At 44.8% G+C, this 26473-nt stretch overlaps 1 protein-coding gene across 2 annotated transcripts in view; it reads left to right on the forward strand.

Moving 5' to 3' along the window:
* SCG5 (secretogranin V) overlaps positions 1-26234 on the forward strand; it is a 37376-nt gene extending 11142 nt beyond the window's left edge. For both annotated transcript variants that reach the window (XM_088456604.1, XM_088456605.1), the window contains exons 3-6: positions 13841-13990; positions 18162-18271; positions 23398-23451; positions 25769-26234. In XM_088456604.1, the coding sequence (XP_088312730.1) occupies positions 13841-13990; positions 18162-18271; positions 23398-23451; positions 25769-25855 (401 nt within the window). In that variant the 3' untranslated portion in view covers positions 25856-26234. The remainder of the gene's footprint in view (positions 1-13840; positions 13991-18161; positions 18272-23397; positions 23452-25768) is intronic.
* The last annotated feature ends 239 nt before the right edge of the window (positions 26235-26473 follow it).

Genomic DNA, 26473 nt, shown 5'->3' on the forward strand with positions numbered 1-26473 from the left:
TGGGCAAGCAATCTAGACTGGCCAGTGCAAAGCCAAAGTGTGTTGCAGTGTCCATCACTACAGTATATAACTGAAGCCCAGTAAATCTGCGTTGGAAGACAGACCCTGGCCTCCCAGAAAACAAGGATTACGTGCCCCCATTTTCAAGTGTGCCGCCCAGCGTTGCCCCCTCCCCACCCCTAAATGGCCGCAGCCTGTCAATCAGGCTGCGGTTAGGAGGCACTGCGAGCGATCTCGCAGGACTCATTCTGCACATGCGCAGTCCTCCCGCCATAATTCAAGCTTCAGAAATGGTGAGTACACAATCACTGCATCTGTTTATTTATGTATGTTTAGCGTGCCATGGCTGGAAATGGTTTTAGCCATACTGTGTTGTGCAGGAGAGTCTTATATGCAGCAGAAAGTAGATTGCTCGTGCTATGGACAACACTGCCTGTCTTAAAAAGAAACGGAAAGGGTCAGCGGGAGCAAGGAGAGTGAGATAGACATTGCAGGACTTTCCTCTCTTTCCATGACCTCCTATTAGTGCAGACAGACAGTAGCTGGGAAGTATGCAGTGGGCATGCACAAAACATTTGGGAAATTGACAGAAATCATTGGATTGGGTGAGCCCTGGACATATATTTAAGTAATATTCTAGGACCAGGTTTTACTTAAAGTATTCCTCCCAAAACTGAGTTTTCAGTTTTGGGTGGAGTCATTCTTTTAATAGTGTCACATGTATGTGCCACTTATTTAGGAATTGCTGAAGAAACACTTTTACATCTAGACAAACCAGTTCGTAACCAGGGTAGGTCAGCCGCGGCTTGTGCCCTGGGCGCCGTCGGAGTGGCAGCTCGGGAAGGGGGGGGCCCTTGGGCACCGCCAGCCATGGTCCAGTTCCGGTAAAGTCAGTGAATTGCGGACCGCAGTGAGTGGTTTCCACACTACACAGTGACACACACACCGCCGCCGGCACTGGGTAGTACACTCGTACTACCCGGCTGCGGTGTGTGTGTTTCAGCAGCCAATGAGAGTCAGGCAGACTCTCATTGGCTGCTGCTGTGCCCAATGCTGGAGCCAGGCTGGAGCTCACAGTAGGTGATGGGAGAGACATCATGACGTCTCTCCCATAGAACCGAGCAGGAGGACGTAGCAGACAGTGACGGGCACTACAGGAGCAGGGATTCAGGTAAGTGGTTTGTGTATGTGTTGTGTGTTATATATGTAAGGGGCACTACTGGCCGGGGGCACTGTATAGCGGCACTGTATCACTACTGGGGGCACTGCATGAGGGGACCACTAATGGGGCCACTGTGTAAGGGGCACTACTGGGGGCCTGCATAGGGGGACCACTACTGGGGTCCTGCATAGGGGGACCACTACTGGGGGCCTGCATAGGGGGACCACTACTGGGGGCACTGCATAGGGGAACACTACTGGTGGCACTGTGTAAGGGGACTACTGAGGGCACTGCATAGGGGGGAACACTACTGGGGGCACTGTGTAAGGGGCACTGCATAGGGGGGATCACTACTGGGAGCACTGCGTAGGAGGGACCACTACTGAGGGCACTGCATAGGGGGCACTGTATAAGGGGCACCACTGGGGGTACTGCATAAGAGGGACCTTACTGTGGGCACTCTATAAGGGGCACTACTGGAAGCACTGTATAAAGGGCACTGTATAAGGGTGCACTACTGGGGGCACAGTGTAAGGGGCACTACTGGGGCACAACTACATGGGGCACTGCTACTGTGGACATTGCATAAGGGGCACTACTACAGTGGGCATCACAAGAAGGGCACTATTACTGGGGGCATTAAGGTGCATATGGAAAGAGAGTGACAAGAAACGGGGGGGTGTCATGTGGACACACCCCCATTTTCCAGTGGCCACGCCCCTTGTGGCATGTGGTCACGCCCATTTTTTGTGTGTGCCTAAGGTGCGCACAGAAAGGGAGGGGCTACAGTTTTCATCTTTCCTGGGCTCCAAATACCCTAGTTACGCCACTGAGACAAACCCAGAGTGAGACCAGTATGTTCTCTCCTTATGCATTAAAGATGTATTAAGTTTGTTTTTTGTTGTTTTTTTTTTTTTTTTTACTCCTTCGGATGATTTCATTTGTTGGGTTGTACTGAATATGGGGCCTGATTCAGAGATGGACGCTAATGCAATTTTTACACAGATCGATTGTTTGCCATTACGCATGTGTGTAAACCACACTGCGATTAGTTTGTGATTACGCACTCACAGAGGATCCATACGCAAGTGAGTGAAAGTTAGTCAGTGTTTGTTGGAGGTAACGGTTAGAAATACGCAGGTGTGTCTTAACGTTTAAACGCCGTTACATAGGCGTGCATAATTTAGCCTTTGCATGAGAGCCCTCTGCGTGTCAGGAGAGCTGCACTGTTTGTTGCTGGTCAGACCTGCCACAAGGATAAGATGGCTGCTCGATGTATGTCGATGTCACCGATATTCCGCAGGTAAGCGACATCGTTTGCAGATTAGAAGGCAGTGTTGGGCGTATATGCTCTGGTAAGCTTTGGAACTATTAGCATATTTACGCAGCTGCGTTCTGTGCGAAATCTCAGCTGCAATAACATTAACTTCCGTCTATGAATCAGGCCCATGGTCTTCAGCAACGTTTACTACATAAATTCTGGTTATCATTCTGGCTTCCTTACGTGTTCTTCAAAAGTAGTTGAATATAGTTATCAGGTAGACTTGGTTATTTGCAATTCCCTTGGTTAGAATGCAAAACAGTAGTCTGGATATAAACGTATCCTATGCAGACAACACAACAGCGCAAAGAACACAGGAGGAAAATATGAGCTGCATTATTCAAAAGTGATTAGATACTTATGCAAGTTTAATGGACAGCAGTCTTTTTTAATAGTCCTTAGGTGCCACTGGTGGTATGACTGTCTATGGGACTCTTGGATGTTTTACTACTAAATTTAAATTTAAACTTTTAAATGTTAACATTAATGAGCATCCTTGTGCTGTGATCTAAGGGATAAAATCAAGAGGACCTGATGAATAGGATTCCTGGAAACCAGGCGACCTTGATTTTACGCTTAAGAATCCTGTGCGTGAGGGACCCTCTGATCCTTCCTTATCTCCTGGGGTCTGCAAATCATTGTAGACATGGGAAGGAGGGTTTATATACACAAGCCCCCACTCCTTACATGACATAGTGTTTTGATGAAATGCCTAGGAATAGGAATTTGTCTGCTTTGTATTATTCACAATCACGCAGGGAAGACATTTGCATATGATCAGCAAGGATATCTCATTAACCGTTATCATATGCATACTACAAGTTGCAATGCCTGGCTCTGGACACAAGGTGGATGCCTTCCCTTAAAAATGTTGTGAAGTAGATCCTACCAATTGAGAGTAGGGGGTTGGGGGGCTGGAGGGTTGGGAAGATATAGAAAGTGTGACCACAAAAAAAAATAATATAAATAATAGGCTTAATCCACGTCACTCCATTATCTCCGGTGCCCTTGGTATGTGACCACACCATTTACATTAAAATAAAAAACATACAATCTCGGCACTAACTTTTCAAACTGTAATTCCTTAAATTCAGAGAGTGTTAGTTCCAAAATATTGCAATAATTTGTCCAGCTGACCAACCACATCATGGTCTTCCCCATACGGTCAGTCCCTACACTGACTCTCATAAATTTGAGCATTGTTATATAGATAAGTTGCAAGCAGAGGCACTCGCAGGACTTGTACACAGAAAGAAAAACACTGCAGCCGAAGCAGATTTAAGCTGGGTACACACCTGAAAGATATATCTGAGGTCAGATATATATGACGTGTAGTCAGGCTAGGCAGGGGAGGCATAGCCTACCCTGTCATACTCCTGAGATTTGATATAAAAATTATTAGAATAATACAAAGAAGATATTTATAACTGATAAACTTCTTATTTGTTTATTGTAATCATTTTTATAATATAACAGCTCGGCCTCACTTCTGTATAGTCACACTGCATGCAGGGCTGGGGGGCGGGGCCACACCACGGGCAGTAAGCTGCACAGAAAAAGAGCTAATAGAGGCATGCCTCTGAGTAAGAGGGGCATGCCTTGAGCACTGATGGACACCTTGGATGTGTCATGTGACCAGGACGTGCACTGCAGTGTTTAGAGATCAGAGTGCAACAGCAAGAAAAGACAGTGATGCAGGTAGGAGAATCACTGGACAATGAAGCTTAGTGACTGGACACTGAAGCTTAGTATAGTGAGGGGAGAGTTACAGTGAGTTGGGGGTAAGACAGGCTCCCAGCACTCAGACCCATCTCCATGTGCCTCCCTACCCATTGACCTCACCGCACGTCACTGCAACCACGTCACAGTCTTCCCCATCTGGTCAGTCCCGACACTGAGGGGTAAGTTTACTAAGATGGGAGTTCTATTTAAGAAGTGATGTTGCCCATAGCAACCAATCATCTTCTAGAAGGTGCTGGATAAATGAGAAGTAGAATCTAATACCTGGAATCGATTGATTGCTATGGGCAACATCACTTCTTAATAGAACTCCCATCTTAGTCAATTTACCCCTGACTCTCAAATATGAGCATTGCTCTGCCACGTATGGCTCCATTTGAATACAAATTATGCTCCTTCCATGAGTATGGATCCTGGCTTAGAGAGACAAAACCACACCAAGGCATATCAGGTAATGAGCACCTGGGAATAAACTGACAGTTTGGCTTACATTTGAGAAAGCAGGGTGCCATAGAAAGTGTGACCTTAAAAAAATGATATAAATAGGCTTAATTCACGGCGCTCAACCATCTGCTGTGCCCTTGGTATGTGACCACACCATTTACATAAAAAAGAAAAACATACAAACTTGGCACTCACTTATTTTTCAAACTGTAATTCCTTAAATTCAGGGAATGTTCGTTCCAAAATATTGCAATAATTTGTCCAGCTGATCAACCACATCACGGTCTTCTCCATCTGGTCAGTCCCTACACTGAGTCTCATAAATATGAGCATTGATATATAGATAAGTTGCAAGCAGAGGCACTCACAGGACTTGTACACGGAAAGAAAAACACTGCAGCCAAAGCAGATTTAAGCTGGGTACACACCTGAAAGATATATCTGCAGATGGTGGTTGTTCATACACACTGACCAACCGTCATTTACGTCTAAAGATATATCTTTTGTGAGGACATTGGCCAATTGATCTTTTACGCCGTACATGCTGGCAGATCGTCTTTGTGAAATGTACCAACTCTTCCTGTAATTTACATAGTGGGCTGGCCTACTGAATAGCACACAGGGAAATTAAATGGGCCCTCTATTCTCCTGTTATCCTCTGCTGCTGTATCAGCAGCACGACGTCTCTCCCATAGTGCACAGCGGGAGCTGGAGCTGAGGAACGAGCTCCGGCTGACGGTGCGGGAAGGGAATTGGGCACCTGCTAGTAAAAAAATCTCAGCGGGTGCCCGACAAATGGAGCCTCCCTGCGGCGCCGGGCTACGGTGGGTTGGAGAAGGCGGAACTGGTTCAGTCTCCAAATAGAAGTAATGGAACGCAGTTCTGCCCCATTCCGGCCCACTTTAACCCCAGGTTTTAGCATGCCCTTACAGCAAAATTGTGTCAGGTCATGCTGAGATGTGTAGTTCCTCAGCAGTTGGAGAGCGGCATGTTGAATACCCCTGGTTTACACCATCGACGGCCATCAGTGCTGCAGCTGGACGCAATGGGCCAAACAGGAAAGGAGGTAGTGCTTTGTAGGATGAGGGGGAGGGGAAGAGCAAAGCTGGGCTCTCTGCAATCGATAATGTCATAAGTTAGTGATGTAATCAGTGACATTGAGGTACACTTGCTCTCAAACAGCCTTCTCTCCCATTTATCCTACAATTAGACTTTTCCATGACTGCATTTGTTCCTGTGTCAATATTATGTATTGTCTCCAATTTACAAAATGTTTTTTATCTCATAACTTTCACACGTGGTTACAACATAAGGTTATCTAATTTGAACCTATAGCTACATAATCTCCCTTTCTCTGCCATCGATGATGAACCATTGTTTCTCCAACATTGATGGCAAAACTATCAACAATCAGTGGCCATCCCTAATAAATATACATAATATAGCCAGAAAGATACAAAACTGAGCCTTCTATTGCACATTCTCCTATCTCATGTGACGTTGCCTATCTCCTCTTAAGCTGGGTACACACTAGGCCAGGGGTGGCCAAACTCGGTCCTTGAGATCTGCCAACAGTTCTAGTTTTCCAGGTTTCCTCACAGAATCACAAGTGAAATAATTAGCTCCACCTGTGGATCTTTCAAAATGTGTCGGTGAGTAATGAATACACCTGTGCACCTGCTGGGTGACCTGAAAAACGGGAACTGTTGGTAGATCTCGAGGACTGAGTTTGGCCACCCCTGCACACTAGGCCGACCTAAAAAACGATTGCTAAGTGCTTACCGATCGTTCGGGCGTTGTGGCTGCGCTGTCCACGCTGACATCACAACTGGGCGGGCATTTGATTTTATTGAGATGTGGCAGTTTAGTCGTTCAGACACCACAGGGATACACACCCACCAAAGCTTGTGATATATCAGCCATTCGATTGAACGGCCGATGTATCGCCGAGCGTGTACCCAGCATTAATGGAAGCGTAGTCTCAGCAGACTTGATAGGAGAATCTGCTCCCACAGGACATGCGCAGCAGCTCTATGCCCTCCCTTATACTAGTAAAATCAGATTATATGATACTGCTATTGTGTTGGTGATTTGAGGTGGTGGGGTTTCCAGTAACTTGAAACACTGTTTGCCTATGCTGTGTACTAGCAAATTACAGCCTAGCTACAAGTCTATTAAATCTTATTTTGACGAAAGTAACATTCGCAAAGGTGGACCTGTCCTTTTAAAGGTATCATTTGGTGTTACTGATGAGGTAGGCTACAAAGGTCATGTACACAATGAAGTGTTTTACTCTAGTAAAGCCTATGGGTTTAACTGACTTATAAGAGCTTTTACTCACCAATCAGAGTATACAATTATACCTCAGTTTCCATTTTACTTCTTCATTGAAATGCATGCAACTCCCTGCAAGCTGTACTATGTAATTTACAGTGCATTTGTATGTATTTGTGTACATTTGATTGCTTTAAGCATATATGCAAAAATAATATTACTTTTAAACTTAATTTACACATTTAGAGATGTGATAAATGGAACAAAAATCATTGAAAATACAAGGATGACTGAGATACAGTAGAAAAACAAGACTCAGCTAAGCTCGTCTTCTGTTTCCAAATGCTTTAGAAGGAGATGTGTTTTCTCAGTGGAAGGAATGCTGTCACTTGGTTAAACTTTAACTAGATATGTGTTAGCACCCTGGAGCCTGCTAAGTACCTCTGTTTTCTTTATGGGCAGATGACGGTGCCATAGGGTCTGTGCTGTGTGCATGAGGGGGATCCATGTATCAGAAGTGACACATTGTAAAACAAACTGCTTACAAGTGGCGCGCTGCATATTGATCAGCCAGCGTCGCTCATACTAGAGGCTGTTGCTTCTCTATTTATGGAATCCTGACACTTCATCCCATGTTCCAAGGAACTTGTGCGGCCATAATGAGAAGTAACCATAGAGGCTCCCTCGTATGGCCAGGTGCTGCCAGCTACTCTTACTCCTGGGAGCAAATGTCTGACCCAGGAACCGGGGGTCTATCATAAGCTCTGGTGCTGTATATCTTTTACTTGCAAGACTTTTTCTATTGCAGTGTCCGCTAATGCTAGAATTTATGTTATGGTTAGCAATACTGCCTCGCAGCCCTGAGGTCATGAGTTCAATTCCTTACCAAGGCCCTACCTGTGTGAAGTTTGTATGTTCTTGCCTTGTTTGCATAGGATTTCGCCAGGTGCCCTGGTTTCCTCCCATCCACCAAAAAAATACTGGTAGATTAACTGACTTCCATAGTAAGTATGGGTGTCCATGTGTTTGGAAATATATTGTTTTGTTGTCGGGATGAATTTATAGATGCCAGAATTAACTATAGTAGAGAATGGATAGTAAGTAGCTGCTGACTTTGAAATACAATTTCTGAGCAGGTGCATTAATACAAGTCACATAATTGTATATACTGTGCTGCACCTGCTAACCTGTGTTCTAGAGCAAGTGACCTGTATCCATAACGGTATGCGGTCAAGATGCCGGCAGACGGGTTCCCGGACGTCATCCACTGGCATATCATACCGATTCCTCTATAACATATCACCTGTTCCTTATTGCACTTTATTCCAGTTATCGCATGAAAACTAGCTGCATGGCCATTTCTGTATAGTTGAATAGCTGATAATTTCCTTGAGTAGCTGACTTTCTTCGTCCCCCTAGCCTTAACTGAAAATTCCATGTTAACTTTGCATCTTGGCTCCTAATCTTCAAATGGGTTCTCAAGACCCCATTCTTCCTCAAAGCTTTCCAGCTCTCATCCTAACCCACTACTCCATGTTCCTTCCTCACAATCCAGCCCATCTGTGTCACCCCTGTTTGTCTGCCCCCTCCCCTTTTAGAATGTAAACTCTCACGAGCAGGTCCCTCTTCCCTCACGTTGCTTCTCCTTCACTTACTCCTACTTTATTTACAACAGCACCTAACCCTTGGTTGCTGACACCATGCTGTTTATTTAAGTGTTACGCAGCAATGTATAAATCGTGTATTTGTCCTGCATTGTTTGTACTGTTAATAACTGTTTTTCTTGTGTGCTCATTTGTTTCTGTACTTTGTAAGACGCTGCGGAACCCTTGTGGCGCCATATAAATAAAGGATAATAATAATAACATCCATTCATGTGCAAATATTTGTAGGCTATACATACAAGGATGGCCTGATTAACAATGGGGTAAATGTGACAACAGCTCCAGACCTCCACGTAAAAATATGCCCCCCATCATGAAAGCATATTGGTAACCAGGTGGCCACATGGTCACCCATAAAATTGTATTTCTACTTTCCACACAAAAGTTTACAATTTTTCTCCTTCTGTATACTGAGGGGCATATTTATTAATGATCATGTTCTAGGCCTGGTGATGATGATTTCTTATGGCCGCTTATCGCAGCAATAAAAGTTAATGATCCCCCAATTCTATTAAAAACACACGGTAGGAGCCAGTCAATTGCGATGTGCTGGAAGTGAAGTGAATGCTAATGTGATCCTCTCACTTCTCCATGTGACTCGGGTGCGCTGCTGCTGACTACGCGACTACGAGAGGAGAGATCCTGTATATCACTCTCCCGGAACCTTTTGCAGACTGTAGGCTATAGGCTACATCTGCTAATGTCATCTGGACATGGGCCTTAGCTACCGGGGCCAAGCTCTGGAATACAATTCTGCCATTAAGCAGCCCTCATAGGTATCTATGGGGGCTGCTTTTGCAATCCAAAAATGAGGGATTGTAACAGATATTATCCAGTGGTTACTTAATATTTGGGGTTACCCCCAGAAAAACAGGTATTTTTAGGGACATCCAGGAAATGTCTCCTTAGGGAGACATTGGGACTGATAGATTGTAAGCATGGCCCTCTTACCTCTTTGTATATCTGTTATTATTACCCAGTCTCTTGTTTTTATTTCTTTTTTCTTCCCAACTGTAAAACACAACACCATATGCTGGTACTATATAAATAAATGCTAATAAACAATAATAAATAGTGACACTGAGTGCAGGCACTTATGGAGTCCACAGGGCCCAGGTAATTTGCCCTATTAAAGGGATGGCCGGTTTTCTATAGGTAATAAGCACTTGCACAGTATCTATTCCTGTGCCTGTTTAACATTGAAAATGACAGTAAGCACAGCACTATTACATTGTTTCCTTGCTGTATCTGTAATTATGATTCTATTATTGCTGTATACTTACAATAATATCCTTGATTGTACAGAGTTGAAGAATGTTACTATACAATATATGGAAGGAGGCTGTTCCTGCTACTATACCCCTCCCAATAAAGCAGCTGCTTCTGGCTTACCTTACTACTGCTGGCCAGTCAGTCTGGTGGTACCTACTCACTGGTGACTAAAGCCGCCCATACACGGTGCCATATGCACCTTGCAACGAGACCTGTGATCCGACATATTGGATGCATCCCACATATGGAACGATCGGATGGCCGATCGCCCAATAAGCCGGCACCATCCTTCCCCACCCGCATAGCGCTGCATGGGATCGTACATCGCACCCCAGATCAAGTGAACAAGCAGTAAGATCTGGAGGTGCGATGTACGACCCCACGGGAGTGAGCACTGTTCCGATATCATGCCCACACACGGTATGATATAGCAGCAGTGCCTGATTAACAATGGGGCGGGTGGAGCTGCAGCTCCAGGCCCCCCATGAAAAAAGGCCCACAACAGCATGAAGCACTGGGGACAGTGATGACAGGAAAAAAAAATCCTGTCATCATAACCAGCGACCAGCGCTATGACCATTTGAGACCAGGGGGGAAGGTGTCCGCTGCCTGTCTTGTGGACACACTTCCAGGGACATTACGGCCGTGCCCGCGGACAGTCACCTGGGACCTAAGACCCCGCCACACACTATAGCCCTGCGGCCCGGCGGCTAATGTTCCTGAATCCTGTCTGCCTGAAGAGAGCACTTTTAGAACCCCTCTGAGGCAGTGCACTGCCGCTCATTAATATTCATGAACGTGGCACCTAATAGCAGCAAAGTCGTGGATGTGATGTCATGACATTGCGACTTTGCAAGTATGCCTGCCAGGGGGATCTAGTGGCTAGTCACTGCTACCTATCAGTCAGTGTTTGGAGGCATGAGAGGGATCTGAGGAGCTGAGCTGCCGAGAGGAGCAAGAGAATAAAGCAGAGCGGTTACGTTTACTACTGGGGATGGGAGCAGACTACAAAATTTGCAGGGGGTATGGGGGACGCACAGTAATGTGTATTTATAGACTAGGAGGGGAGGGGGACATAATAATACATACATAGAATAGGAGGGATTGCACAATAATGTAAACTAGGAGGGGGGCACAATAATGTATATACAGACTAGGAGGAGAGGGGGGACACAATAATGTATGTACATACTAGAAAGGGAGGGGGCACAATAATTTATATACATACTAGGAGGAGAGGGGGGACACAATAATGTATATACATACTAGAAAGGGAGGGAGGCACAATAATATATATACAGACTAGGTGGAGAGGGGGGTACACAATAATGCATATACAGACTAGGAGGGGAGAGTGGGCACAATAATGTATATACAGACTAGGAGGGGAGAGTGGGCACAATAATGTATATACAGACTAGGGGCTCTACTTACTACAATCCGCATACTGAATGCAGATTGTAGTGTGATATTACCGAGTGAATTTGCATTGCGGATTCAGGCAATATCACAGGGTTTTACTACAAATCCCTTACAGGGACAGAGCTTGCGATAAAGCTCTGTCCCTGCAAATCCCCTTCGGAGTCTTATCACAGTATTTTCGCAAAAAATACCGTGATTAAGTGCCCGCGCATGCGCCGACCGGTCGCCGCTGCTATTCCCCCCCCCTGGTGCTAAGCCCCGCCCCCTCAATCACTAATTTTTTAATGTTAATACAGTATAATTGGATAGATAGCCCTTATACTAACATTACTATTGCAATATATATTATATGTATGTGTCTGTGTGTGGGTGAGTGTATATATATTTGCACCATTTTTTGTTTGTGAACCTCTTTATAGAATGGTCTACCTCGGTGCCCCCAGCCAGTGTTGGAATACAGCAACAGCCTCAGGATGAGGAGAATCTTTTGAATAATACAGCCAATCAATGGGTCCTTAGAGATAGGAAACTGCAATTTAAGAAATAAAAATGTTGTACAATTACCTTTTGGTGTTTTTTCTGTCAGACTTTGTAAATGGTATTTGTGTGTCAGTTATGGGGTCAGCATGATAGCACATAAGGGTTATTTCAGTGGAGAGTGCTGGTGTGGATAATTTCAATGGTTTACAGCAGTTCTCAACCTCGACCCTCAAGTTTTCCCAACAGGTCATGTTTTGAGGATTTCCGTATGCGGAAGAAAGTGGGATAGTTACTGAACCAGAAAAATAGATTACCTCACCTGTGCATGATTAACGAAATCCACAAATCATGACCTGTTTGTGGTACATGAGGACTGAAGTTGAGGACCGCTAGAGGTCTTTGTGAGTGAGGGACGGTTATTTAATTGTAGGAGGTGTAGGTTTGGGAAGTGTTAGTGATAGTTATTTCAGTATTTGAGTAATGGTATCTGAGAGTAGTAATGGGAAGGGAGTACTGTATACAGCATTGATGGATGGGCTAGAGGTATTTCGGTTGCTGTATTTGGTGAGGGGTGAGGAAGTGTTGTATAGGCAGCAACAATTACACCTGAGCCTGCACTGACAGTGTATATGTCTCTGGTGTTCTTTTTGGTCCAGGGCATAAAAATGTATAGTTAAGGGTCTGTATCAGGGCCCAGAGGCAGTATCGGTGTTCACTGTCTGCAATCCTGTGCTGCACTGTCTGCACACTAAGCTGCCTGCCACAGAATCACACTGGTCAGACAATGACCGGCAGCTGTTTCATCAGTAGGGAGGCTGCAGTGCTGCATGGGCTGTTCTTGCAAGACCCTTGGAATGAGGGAAAGGTAGTAAGGGAACAAGTAACTGGCTTAAAGCTCAGCTAACGCAGCACACATCTGATCTACTGCCTCCTCCACTACATGATATTCAGGTAGGGGAACCCAAAAACTCAATGCCCCCATAAGTGTCGGTGCATGCTCTCCATCAGGGAGAGCATTAATACATTGGAGGCAGCAGCAGGAGGACTGGTACATGAATTTACATACATATGAGTAGGGCTGAGAACACATGATTGGACATACATATGATCAGGTGGGGAACATAAATGGATATTCAGGCGAGTGGATGAAGCACATGAGTGAATATTCAATGAGAGGGGAATGAGCCCACATGAATTAACATGCAGATATGGCGGGGGAGAACAACTGTAGTTTGTCGTTTTTTTATGCAATGGCCAATAAAATAACAAGCAGTGCTTGTTTCATATAAGCGAAGAGGGGAGGGAGATTGAGGTAGTTAAAGGTAGGTGCTAGCTATCTAGCTATGCCCTCCATGGTGCTAGCCACATCCCCTGTGCAGACCACAAATCCATAGCACTGGTCATGTATCCACATAACTAGTTACACCTATGCAGGGCTGGTCGCACCCCCTGCGGTGGCACACAATAGGCCCTTCATAAATTTCAGCTCCAGGCCCATGTGGACCTTAATCTGGCACTATATAGCAGCGATATCGTGCCAATCCGTCGGATCGGCTGCTATATCGCATTGTGTATGGGGCACCTTAAGCCTTACATAATTACATTCCAAACTTCAAGCACATGAAGCCTCGCTCTCATAGCACTGAATTGCAGATAAGAGGGCAATGCACAACAGAGAGTAGATCTGGGCCTCCCAGAAGACTGCCTTGGCTTTGCTTAGTTTTGCAGTTGAAGTTTGTTCACTGTAGCCTCCTGCTGAAGTAAAGTATATTGGTGGTTGTATCCAGGTTTATGAGGAAAAGTGGAATGTAACCTCCCTTATAGTGTAACTGCTGCCTGACAGGCTGAGAATATGAGACCATAGTATCTGGGCCTCTTGAGAGCTTTCTCTCCGGTCCCACTGATAAAAGATGTGACGCTCCATGGAAAATTGCAGGATATATACAAATATTCTGTAATCTCTCCTAATAATTATCAAACCCTGTGCAGATCATAAATATTATATTTACTGTGTCTAATTTCATCTTTTATAGTATGAACTGTATTTCTCTTTCTCAATAGGTGGAGCTCACGAGGGCTTGCAGCACTTGGGACCATATGGCAACATCCCAAATATTGTGGCTGAACTCACAGGAGACAACATCCCTAAGGATTTCAGGGAAGACCAAGGCTACCCCAACCCCCCTAACCCGTGTCCTGTTGGAAAATCTGGTAATTGATCTTATTTATGTTTATTGAAACAAGATTCAGTAGAGCTGCCAATACAGTTTTCTTCTGGTCAACAGACTTTCCTCCTTAGTCAAACTCTCAGAAGGTAACTGTTGTACGTAGGCGAGCGTGGTCCATGCAGAATAGCCATGATCAAAAGGATCACAGTTTTCTTGGAAATTAGCATCAGTGTCGGACTGGGGAATGAAGGGCCTACCAGGCAAAGGCATTGATAGGGGCCCATATTTAGGGGTGTGGCCAGCCTTAGAGGGGGTGTGGGCAGCCTCCACAGAGGCTTGGGTAACTATCAGAGAGTGCATGGACTGGGCCCCTTAAAAATGTAAATATAGTAAATACTGCTAGTGCATGCATGATAATGTACCAGATTGATAACAGCAATGCATTGTAGAAAATACACCATAGTCCTGTGCAGTGTAATGTAACATATATATAATGTATAGTTCAAGTGCACAGTCTTGAACCTGATCCCTAGAGGAGGGTGTGGGCCCTCAGGCAGTGGGGCCCACCGGGGGATTCCCCTGTACCCCTGTGGGCCAGTCCAACCCTGATTTGCATAGACTGTTATCTATATGAATATAGTATTCCAAGGACAGTTCCCCATTGTACTGAATGCACTGACTGCATACATAAATGCGCGTTCTGCATACACAAAAAGGAAACCTGCACAAAGCCAGTAAATTCGGCCTACCTAGTGACATACCGATACAAATATGCTGCTGTATGCAGTGTGGTCATTCTGGTGCTTTTGGCAGACACTAGGGGACTGATGAACAACTAGAAGTAAAATGGGAGTAAATGACTCAAAAGAAATGTTCTTGCAGAAAATAATTATGTTTGTAATGGTGATGATCACAAACTTAGATGGCATTCTAGATAGTGGCTGCTTTTCCTTGGGGCTTAAATTATACATGTTCCCACTTGGTAAGATCCCCACTCCCTGGTTTATCCAAATTAGTTATTTCTCTCTTGAAATGGATGTAGTACATTCAGAATGTCTACACCAGAATGGCAACATGGACATTGTGCATATTGAAGTTGGCCTGTTGATATAGATTTCTTTAAACCCTGACATGTACTATCAACATTGTGACTGGCTACATTGACCGTTCTGAATGTCGACATAACGACTACATACCCCTGAAACGTAGTTCTATCACGATCAGCACACACGTGAAAAGGTGTACAGTATAGAAGAAGGATATTTGCTTTTGTCCTGGTCATTCACTCACCTGTGCCACCTATTTTCTCTCTGATCACCTCCTCATAAACTCGTTAAGTGACGCCAATCTGTCTCTGAGTAAATGAGCAAGGGAGCAAGTCATTAAGTGGACCTGTGTGGCCATTAACATTTTTAGCCAAAGGCAAAAAGTGAAAGTGTTCTGGGTAAATATGTTACCACCACAGACAGACGTCCTGAGACTAGGTCATAATGCTCCTCAGTATAGACTGTAGCTTTGTATAGAGCTCTCCATAAAACAAGCACAGTAATCTCAGTGTGTACGTGCTCGGGGTGAGATTGACACGCTGACATGATCTGACTGTTTAAGATGAATATTTATATCTTGGTATCTAAGGACTTACATTTATTTGTAATCATATATACAGTCTTCTCTTTTTGTTCTGTAAGATTCAGTGGCGGCAGGAGTAAGTGCAATGCAGGAAGATGGTGAGATCAGCAGGACTTTATATTCGACTTGGAAGTCTAGTCTCCAGGGCGTTTATATGTCACCAAATATCTGTATTGCCACTGTACGCTGGGCTTGCTGTGCCATCCTGCACTCCAATTGCTGTCATATTTTCACACACACAGCACTTTATATGAGAACTGGATGTTATAGCACTGCATGCCTGATAATGTCTGTGTCATTTCCTGGGACGATGTGTTACAGCTATGCAGCATAGTACAATTAGTATATTGTAGAACATAATGGGCCTGTTGTAGAGTTAAATTGCAAATTGCAGGGGAGTTTTATTGGGGTTGTTTTTCTTTACATTCTTACATCCATATGTAGGTTTGGTCTCACTTTACACTTATGAGACTTTGGACCTTATTCAGAGCAGATGCGCTCGTTACCGACTCGATGGTTATTCCTGCGCACGCGCAGTGGCCGCACTGCGCGTGCGCAAGCCCAGGAGCGACAGAGAAACTCTGTTGCTCCGGAGCTCGTTACCAAAGGGGCGACTGTCGATGTTGATCGACAGCTCGCCCCGTTTGGTAGGCGGGCCGGGGTGGTGGTTTCCAAAACTGAGGCTTTCCTTAAGGAACGCCTGCCGTTTTGTGGGCGGCCACAGTGACATAATCAGTGATGTCAGTGGGCAGCTTCCTGCTCTTTCAGAGCAGAAAGCTCCCTGGGGCTTACGAGTGCCCAGACCCAACCTTAGGGTCTGGTCGTAACCCCTGATGGTCGCGATGGTGATCACCATCGCGACCATCAATCTGGTCGGTCGTTAAGCTGTGGGTGGTAACCCACAGCTTAATGATCGACAAGGAGGCGGCCGTTCAGGATGCAAGCGGCCGTCCTGATTCAGTGCGACCGCTTGCATCTAACGACCGCCTCTGATTGAGGTCCTTTATGCTTAGAGTTGCAGAACAGAGGGCCTGATTCAAACCCGCTAGCGGGTCGATGTTGGCCCAGTGCGCATGACAGAGCCTGCTCCGTCATGCGCATGTGCGAGACCCGGATAGTGACGGGCAAACCGTCGCTACGGGTCTCGTACCAAAGAGGGCGTGCTGTCGATGGTGAGTGAAGCACACCCCCTTTGGTGGGCGTGCCGGGGGCGTGGCTGCCCAGACGGAGACATCACAAGTGATGTCAGTGGGAGTGATTTTGGCTCTGATAGAGCCGAAAGCACTCCAGGGCTTGCGGCAACGAGACCTTACCACAAGGGTCTCCTCGCAAGCCCGATGGTCGCGATGGTCTTGACCATCACGACCATCTTCCTGGCTGCTCGCTATAGCTGTGGGTGGTCACCCACAGCTATACGAGCAGCCAGGAGGCCGCTCTAAAAAATTAAGAAGGACGGCCCTGATTCAGAGCGAGCGCACTGTCAGAGCGTCCGGCTCTGAATCAGGGCCAGAGTGTGGCCAGCATTGGTAGAGTGTTGCAAGGATGTTTTCATTTCACTTCACACACACATGGCTTGGCAAACCTCAACAAAGTCTGGGTTCCGGACTGTAGATAGACAGTAATTAGATAGACAATGTCTAGATAGACAATGTCTAGATAGACACCAGATGTTACAGTCAATAGTTAGACAGGGACAAAAGGTCGACAGGAACAAAAGTTAGACACACTAAAGTTCGACATGCAAGAAGGTCGACAGGGCCAAAATTTCGACATGAAAATTGTCGACCCAAAAAAATGGTCGACACATGCTTTTTTATTTTTGGTAAGGTTGAGGGTTAGGGTTGGGCACCAAGGGGACGGTTAGGGTGAAGATTAGGGTTAAAATAAATATATGTCATCCATTTTTGTGTCGACCATTTTTATGTTGAACTTTTGTATCTGTAGACCTTCTTACATGTCAAACTTTAGTGTGTCTAACTTTTGTTCATGTCGACCTTTTGTTCCTGTCTAACTATTGACTGTCTAACATCTGGTGTCTACCTACTGTAGACATTGTCTATCTAATTACTGTCTATCTCTTATACCCCACCCAACAAAGGTGTATTTGTGCCTGTCAGGAGGCCTGTAACTTGCAGGTGTCATAGAAACCAGTCAGATTCTGGTTATTATTTTATAGAATATACAAGATGAAAGAGAGCTAGAATCTCACCCTGGTAGCTAGGGTGACAGTTATACCCAGCTAGAATCTCACTCTGATAGCTAGGGTGACAGTTATACCCAGCTAGAATCTCACTCTGATAGCTAGGGTGACAGTTATACCCAGCTAGAATCTCACTCTGATAGCTAGGGTGACAGTTATACCCAGCTAGAATCTCACCCTGGTAGCTAGGGTGACAGTTATACCCAGCTAGAATCTCACCCTGGTAGCTAGGGTGACAGTTATACCCAGCTAGAATCTCACTCTGATAGCTAGGGTGACATTTATACCCAATCTTATTCCCAAATGTCTACTGAATTGATTTGAATGCTTTACACTTAGTCACCCAAGCGGATACAGTAATTAAATGTTTTCCATGGTGAAACAGGTGAAAACTGCCTGGAAGACACCCCAGACACAGCCCAGTTCAGTAAGGAGTACCAGCTTCACCAGAACCTATATGATCCAGAACACAACTATCCAGGGTTAAACAAGTGGGTAAGTACCTGTTTCTCTCATTCCTCCATGCCATTTCTATCGCACCCTGTAATGCTTTACCTACACCTGAAAAGTGACAGTTTATGGAATACTATCTATTCAAACCTGATTATAGTGTATTCTCATCTCCATAAGTGACAGATGTATTCTCAGAGTATATCCAAAGGCTTTAATGCAGGGGCGTAACTATGCATCGGTGGAACCCATAGTAACATTTTACAAGGGCCACACCTACCACCCAAAAGGGTGAAAAAAGCATATTGGGCTTTGACATGAGAGATGGGTGGCTTCATTTGCAGACCTTTATGCAGCTGCACCCTCTGCTACTATAGATGATACACCTTTGCTATGAATTAAATCTAGAAATACAGTAAAAATGTTAGGAGCCCATCAGGTATGTCTAAATCAGTTTTGTGTACCAGGCTGGTATTGTGGATATTACCAGGGGCGCCGGGAGGGGGGGGGGAGCGGGTACAGATTACGGTACCGGTCCGGTACCGCTCCCCCTTCCTCACAGCAGCCCAGCACACAGCGTGTGCTGAGCTGCAGTGGAGACTGCTCGTGGCTGCTGAGCAGCAGCCACAGCAGTCTCCTATGCCTGTGGGGGGGAGCGATCACACTGATCGCACCCCCCTGGCTTTGAGCGTGGCTGAGGGGGCCCAGAGCGCCCTGCTCTCCAGCGCACAGCGCAAAATCTTTTTTTTTTTTTTCGGGAAGGGGGCGAGGCCACGCCTCCCATGATTAGGCTACGCCCCCTATTACCCGGACCCGCCGCGGCTCTCAGCGGTCCTGGATATTACAGACTGCCACCCGCCAGTGCATGGCTACCATCAGTTGCAGAGACTGATGCACTTCCGTCAGCGTCACCATTCATTGAACTACTCACTTGTCACTGTATTTTTTGTGAAAATACAGTGACTAGTGTGCGGACGGGATTCGCAGGGACAGAGCTTTATCGCAAGCTCTATCCCTGCAAGGGATTTGTAGTAAATCCCTGTGATATTGCCTGAGGGCCTGATTCAGACCCGCTCACGAGCGCTGAGCGCTAGCAAGTGGGTCGATGTTGGCCCAGTGCGCATGCGCACGATGGAGCCGACTCCGTCATGCGCATGCGCGAGACCCAGACAGCGACAGGTAAGCCGTCGCTCCGGGTCTCGTACCAAAGGAGGCATGCTGTCGAAGTGAGTGACAGCACGCCCCCTTTGGTGGGCGTGCCGGGGCATGGCTGCCCAGACGGAGGCGTTCCCATGGGAACGCCTACCATCTGGTGCCGGCCCCACTGACATCACAAGTGATGTCAGTGGGAGTGATTTCGGCTCTGATAGAGCCGAAAGCACTCCAGGGCTTGCGGCAACGAGACCCTACCACAAGGGTCTTGTCGCAAGCCCGATGGTCAAGACCATCGCGACCATCTTCCTGGCCGCTCGCTATAGCTGTGGGTGGTCACCCACAGCTATACGAGCGACCATGAGGCCGCTCTAAAAATTAAGTAGGACGGCCCTGATTCGGAGCGAGCGCTCTGTCAGAGCGTCCGGCTCTGAATCAGCGCCTGAGCTCGCAATGCGAATTCAGTCGGTAATATCACACTACAATCTGCATTACAAATGCGGATTGTAGTAAATAGAGCCCATGTGAGCTCATGGATAAATAATACAACTGTTTTCTACCATTTGGGCTTGCCTTTCATCTCAATAAGTGTAGATGACTGCTACATAGTAATTGGGGAGCAGATTACACCGAACATGTATTTCTTCCACCTACATCTACTACACATCTGTTTTTTGGTCACTACCTATGAGCTACTGTACATCCAAATTAACTGCACAAAATGGGATTAGCACTTGCAAGTTTTCTTTATTATTATTAGCACCTTATTTATTTCTGTTGTCAGTAATGAGCATTTCTATACTGCATGTGGAAGTTTCAACATCATTTAAAGCCCAAGAGTGTGGAGCAAGTGTCAGGATGGAACACACACTATGAAAGAACATTTGAGTGTTTCTTAGCTTTATTGTTTAGCATCAGTTGCAGCCTATTATAATATTTGGTGCATGTTCCAAAGCACCATGGCCTGACTTGCGTGCAAGTTAGGCTGTAGGCATTGGCATCACAGACCCTTCCAGCAGAGCAGCCTGGTCAGGCAGTGTATGGTGGTGGGATGAGTGAGGTGAATTAGGTGCAGGGGGGTAGGTGAGCCTTGCAGACAGTCCGGGCCCCATAGCAACCACACTACCTGCACCCATGGTAGCTACACCTTTGTTCTAATGACAAACTCCTCCACTGTATCAAAAAGATGGCTTTAATATGTGCCAACAACCTAGGGGCAAAATTTGGCATCATCATTCCACATGTGACCATAAATGGGGGAGGACCTGGCAACTCTGTTCCTCTCTACCAGGGCTGCTACTCTGCTCTCCTGAGCATGTGTGGCGCATGCACAGTGACATTGCCGGGCCTCCCTCACCTCTCTGGTCCCAAACCTCTGCAACGTGTTGGCTTCGCGGCTGCCATACCATTCTCGTCTCAGTGGCTACAGGCAGTTTGTGGGCTTAACTGATATGTATAATAATGCTATGTGCTTCATACCGTACCAATATTTAAATATTCATAGCTGCTCTATTGTAATTCATACTCTTTACATTTTTAAACTGTTACTTGTTTGGTATTTGTAGTTGAATTATGCTAGTGTAATGATAATTTGGCAACTGGGCACTGGTAAATAACTGATGTTTCATCAGAGAAAATAATAAACTATGAAGAACTTATCTCTTATATCTCAAAATTAGAATTACTCTTAGTAACATGTTTTCCTTTTAAATACATGTCCCATTTTCTTCAATCGTATTCTTTTAAACCTGAATCTTAAATTTAAATCTGTTAATTTTCTAAAAAATATCAACAAATAAGAACTAGAAAAACTAATTTCAAAGCCACTAGTACAGAATAAACAATATTAGTAGTATGCTACGCACAGCTAGCCTGATTTCTCCATCTACACATAAGGAAAGTCTGTTGTCACTTAACCGCTATCAATTTTCAAGTCATTCTATGGGTGGAAAACCCGTTTCTCTGCCGTAATCTTTGAGTGCAGACATGACAGTGAGAATTGCACAGATGTAAGTCCACAAGGAAGAAAAAAAAACTGTATCCTTAAAGGGAAAATTGTTCTGAACCCTTTATAATGATCCCAAATTATTAAAAGTATCCCTAGATCTAAGACTAGATCCAGATTAGAAAGAACAAAACCATTGAGATCAGTGCGACTGGCTCCAGATCAGTCAGTCCTCTGGGATGTAATGAAAGAAAATACTATCCTCAACATTCCTTTAATTTGTATCTGACATCCATTTACCCAATAAAATACTATTAGATGGTTTTAACACCTTTTTTTTCCCCCCATCGGATTTTTTTCTACAAATATTTACATAAAAATATGTTGGCATGTTGGCGCATATTTGTAACTATTAAATGAGTACTAAACCGTCCCATTAAGGTGCAAATATCAAAACTCGTCGGTAGTATGTTTCTTTTTTGTCATTGAGATCGAGTAACAAGGTTCACTACCTGAACCTTGTATATTATACAAATTTTCCAAAATACGGAATATTCCAATATCTAAAATACCTTTGGTCCCAAGCATTTAAGATATGGGAGACTCAACCTGTACTAGTTTTTATACAGACGGGGTGGGAGGATAACTGATACATAATTTCTTTTAATACTTTGTAGTCTGAGAAATCTTTTTCTTTTTAATGTATTTCATTTGCTTTTGTATTTTGTTCAGTGAACACACTCATTTGTTTTTTGGGGGAATCTTTCAAACATTTCTACTATGAATTGATATTGGTGGTGGACTAAACGTACTATTACAGTCAGATCTAGGAGGCAAATAAACCAGTCCAAAAAATTGTTCATAAGCAGTAATGTTGGGTATGAAATACCAGCAGCTGAACAGCAGCCGGTTCAAACACCAACCCCTAAATCCCGACTATTGAAGATCCAGACGGAGGCTGGTGAGTACCCTAACCCTCCCTTAGTGGCGCCCAACCCTAACCCTTCCTTAGTGGTGCCTAACCCTAAGATCCCCGGGGGTGCCTAACCCTAACCTCCCCCCGTTGGTGCCTAACCCTCCCTTCCCGTACCCTAAACCTAACCCTCCCGGGGAGGGTGTCTAACCCTAACCTCCCCCCGGTGGTGCCTAACCTTAACCTCCTCTCCCCACAACCTAACCCTTCCCGGGTGGTGCCTAACTTCCCCCAGGGGGACCTTAAAACTGACCTCCCACCCCACCCACGGCTAACGCGCTGATACTTACACGGACCCTTCATTTGGGATTCCAGCGGTCGAGATGCTGACGCCAGTATACTGATCCCCTTCTGGATACTGGCTTCTGCATTTTGCCGGGTGGCGGGATTCTGGCGACGGTATTTCGACTGCCGGCATCCAGTCTGCCGGCATATAAACTACATCCCATGTTGGCGACCTGACTCCTGAGATTTGTCCAGTTCTGTCATTCATACTGGAGATAAAGTGTCTCTCTCTTCCCTCTGTGTCACCCCTGTCTGTCCCTCCCCTTCAGATAGTAAGTTCTCAAGAGAAGGGCCCTCTTCCCTCATGTGCTTTTTATTCCCTCACTAATACCATCATCTCCTCCCCAATGGCACCAAAGCTTTGGGTTCAACAAATAGTGTGACTTCTGTGGGCAGTATGACTGCATGTTCAGCAATATTTATATAGCTTGTACTCCATGTTCTGTATAAAACAACAAAAAATGTGTCTGTTAGACTAACAGACAAATGTTTATCTGTTTTGTTTTTTAAGTATTAGTAAATGTGTGATTTAGCTCCAAGATATTTGATCAACTTTAAATCTATCAAAATCAACCTTTAGTAAATATAACCCCCTACAGTACAAAATATTAGTAAATGTGCGATGTAACCCCAGGAACACAAGGATTTTTTTTTATCAGTTTTAAATCTATTAAAATCGACCTTTAATAAATATATCTCTTTACTTAATGTGTGATGCAACATTCTTAAAAAAAAAAAAAAAAAAGGTGGACTTGGACTTTAACCTTTTAATATTGATGGTCAGCTCTGTAATCCCCACCTTTCTCTCTCTTGCAGAATAAAAAGTTACTATATGAGAAAATGAAAGCAGCATCCCAGAGGAAGAAGAGGGTAATATTATTTGGACTGGTTCTTGTAATTGGGCATGTATACCATTGTTGGATTATGTCTGCATAGATGACTTCATGGACATCACCCAAGAATCTAGATGTTCTTGATGCTGTCTTTTGGTTTTAAATCTGAAATAGGCGTGGCCTTCTAGTAAATGGGTGTGGTTTGAGTTTTGCAGCTGTGGATGTGCGAAAATATGCTAATGCAACAGTGGCTGGGACTTGTACTGAGATGCCCACCAGAGTTATCACAGCTGTCCACATGGCATACACCTACGCAGCATCGGACACAGATTAGGCAAACATCGACTTCCTGAGTGAGTCTGTGGTCTCTCAGAACGGGCTCCATAACCCTGTTTCCTGCATACTGGATCACAGACACAGGATGTGTCATGCCCCCAAAAGGGATGAGACACGCCTGCGTTTTTAACTGACACGCCCCATTGCCTCCTCCAAACGCTTCCTGCCTGTCACTCACACTGCGAATAAAAACTTGCAGCGTGCGACCTCGGTAATGTACTTTGGCGCGTGCAATGAGACCCGGACGCATGTGCTGTGGCAAAAAATCTCTCCATTTGCAAAAATGTCAGCATAGCGTACAACTCTGCATCAGGCCCATGATTCTGTTCAGGTCAAAAGTCTGAATTTGAAGGTCACCTGCCGTCCACATGGAAAAATGAATAACACTATACAAGCTGGGACAGACAGACATGGTGAAATTTATCTTGAGTGTTTTAATCTATCTAGTTCTAAAAATTACACTTCAATTGTTTGAAGTTTAGAAACAATTTGAGAAGCACTTTGACACACTAAGATGTGTTCATGATGGTAACTGTACAGCAATTCTATAGGCTGTTTAGTAGATTTTCTTTTTTTAGCAGTATGGACAATCCAGTTATCCATATGAACACTCGGTGAAACATCGGAAGGAAGCAATAAAGATAAAGTAATGCATGTTAGTAAATATGGCAGGGAGGCATGTACAAACCTCTACATCCAAGTCGCTGGATGCTGCCAAGCAAAATCTAACTATAATAATAAGGGTTAAAGTTCTAGGTTTCCACTGCTTTCTGTGATGCATTTTCTGTGACCTTAGCAAGTAACGGCTGATTGATTTTCATTATCCACCTAATATATGCATTACGAGCCTAAATCTGAGTCGCACGCAAAAGCGCACGTAGCAGTGTCTATTGGTGGTCCCCTGTCCTACAATCTCCTTCCCTTGTGTACATCCGGGTGGACGCATGTGCATGGACTGAGACAGCATCTTTTAGCACCTGTGCACACTGTAATAACGATTGGTGCGTCCGACTCCTTATACACCACCACCAGTCGCAGCACGAAAAGCACCATCCCAATGGCAGGTACAATGTCTCCATCTGACTAAGTCCTTCTAAGCTTGCGGCTGTGCGTCTGAGAGCGCAGCCACTTGCATTGACTCGCCTGCGACACTCACATAATACACCCCATGAATGGACCATTTTTGAGTGCATTTATATCCACCATCCAGGAACACCCATCACTTTCCCACCGCACTTTTGATACTGACAGTCCCGATTGCAACAGCACCTCTGTGCCAACACTCAGGGTGACGCAAGCGCCACAGGAGATTTCTGCATGTGCAGTTGCAAATAACCGCTCAACTAAGTGTACATCGACATCGCATGCAGATTGCGTGCAGCACTGTATCAGACCCTATCCGCATTACTGACGTTAAAAAATAAGTGTACTTCTCTATTACGGAAATTTTACGGTCAGTGGTGGAGTTTACCTAGGGGCTGCAGCCCCACCCCAGTATAATCCACCACCTCCAGTGTGTAATCTATACATGGACAGTCCCTTCCCATTGGAAGCACTATTTGCTAATTACACACAGGATAGTCAGTCCCAGGCGGAGGTGACTTCTCCACATGGGACTGCCAGCCTGGAATACGATTATCGGAGAGAGCCTCAAGTGGAAACCCATTGCCCTGTCTTTCCATCTGCCCTACCGCTGGTTATGGTAATGAGTGTTTAGTAAATGTGGTCTGAACAAACCAAACAATTCAAGTTGTCTAAAGGAAGGCTAACCTTTTACATTGAATGTTTTATGCAGAGATCTAGATCACAATCAAGACCAACAAGCATAAAATGGCATCTAGCATACACAGCTAACATTCACCCCTTGTACAATTCCCTCACAGTGATGCTGCTCTAATATATATTATACCCAGTGGTTCTTGGATTTTTATGGCCTTATAAACTACATACAGTAATGTGGCACTGAATGTATAACCATATCCATGACCTACATTAATGTCCTCATGTTCCCGTTACAGACAGTGAATCCATACCTACAGGGACAGAGACTGGACAATGTTGTAGCCAAGAAGTCTGTTCCGCATTTCTCTGGTGAAGAGGAATAAGCAGAACCAAATGAGTGAGCCGCCTTTGCTGTGATCCAGCTCGGCGTCCTATCTGCTGCTCCAGAGCCCCACTGACTGGCAGTGTGTTTATTATTTATAGACCTGTGAATGGGAAACAGCTGGATTTATAACATTATGTTGTCATAGATAATAAAAAATATAGACTTTTGCTTTCTGTTAAATTAGGGGAACGGTATCTTTTTCTTGTGCTTTATTTTGTGCTGCTTTGAGAGGGAGTTTATCCAATTGGTTGCTCCCAAACTGTCAGTACAAGGTAGTTCAAAATAAGATTTCATCTCCCCAAGCGAACCTATGTCTAGACTGCTGCGGAAATTAGTACTGTAAACAAATAATAATTGCAATAAAGACTTCAACCCCCCCATACTGTTCTGTTTGTTATTTTAATAACGGACCACTACATCTAAACTACAAATTTCCTTTATATAAAATGGCTGCCACTTGCCTGCATGTCGTAGAAAATCCTCATATTTAAGTTTACATTGTATTTACTTTAGCTATTTCAGTAAGTTCAAGCTATTGTTCTCTTCTAGAAGAAGCAATCTATAATGTACAACTTTAGATTTACTGGCAGGAACTTTTACACACACACACACACAC

Source organism: Taudactylus pleione, unplaced genomic scaffold (genome assembly GCF_031769625.1).
Source record: "Taudactylus pleione unplaced genomic scaffold, aTauple2 ptg000707l, whole genome shotgun sequence".
In the NCBI taxonomy this organism is placed as follows: domain Eukaryota; kingdom Metazoa; phylum Chordata; class Amphibia; order Anura; family Myobatrachidae; genus Taudactylus; species Taudactylus pleione.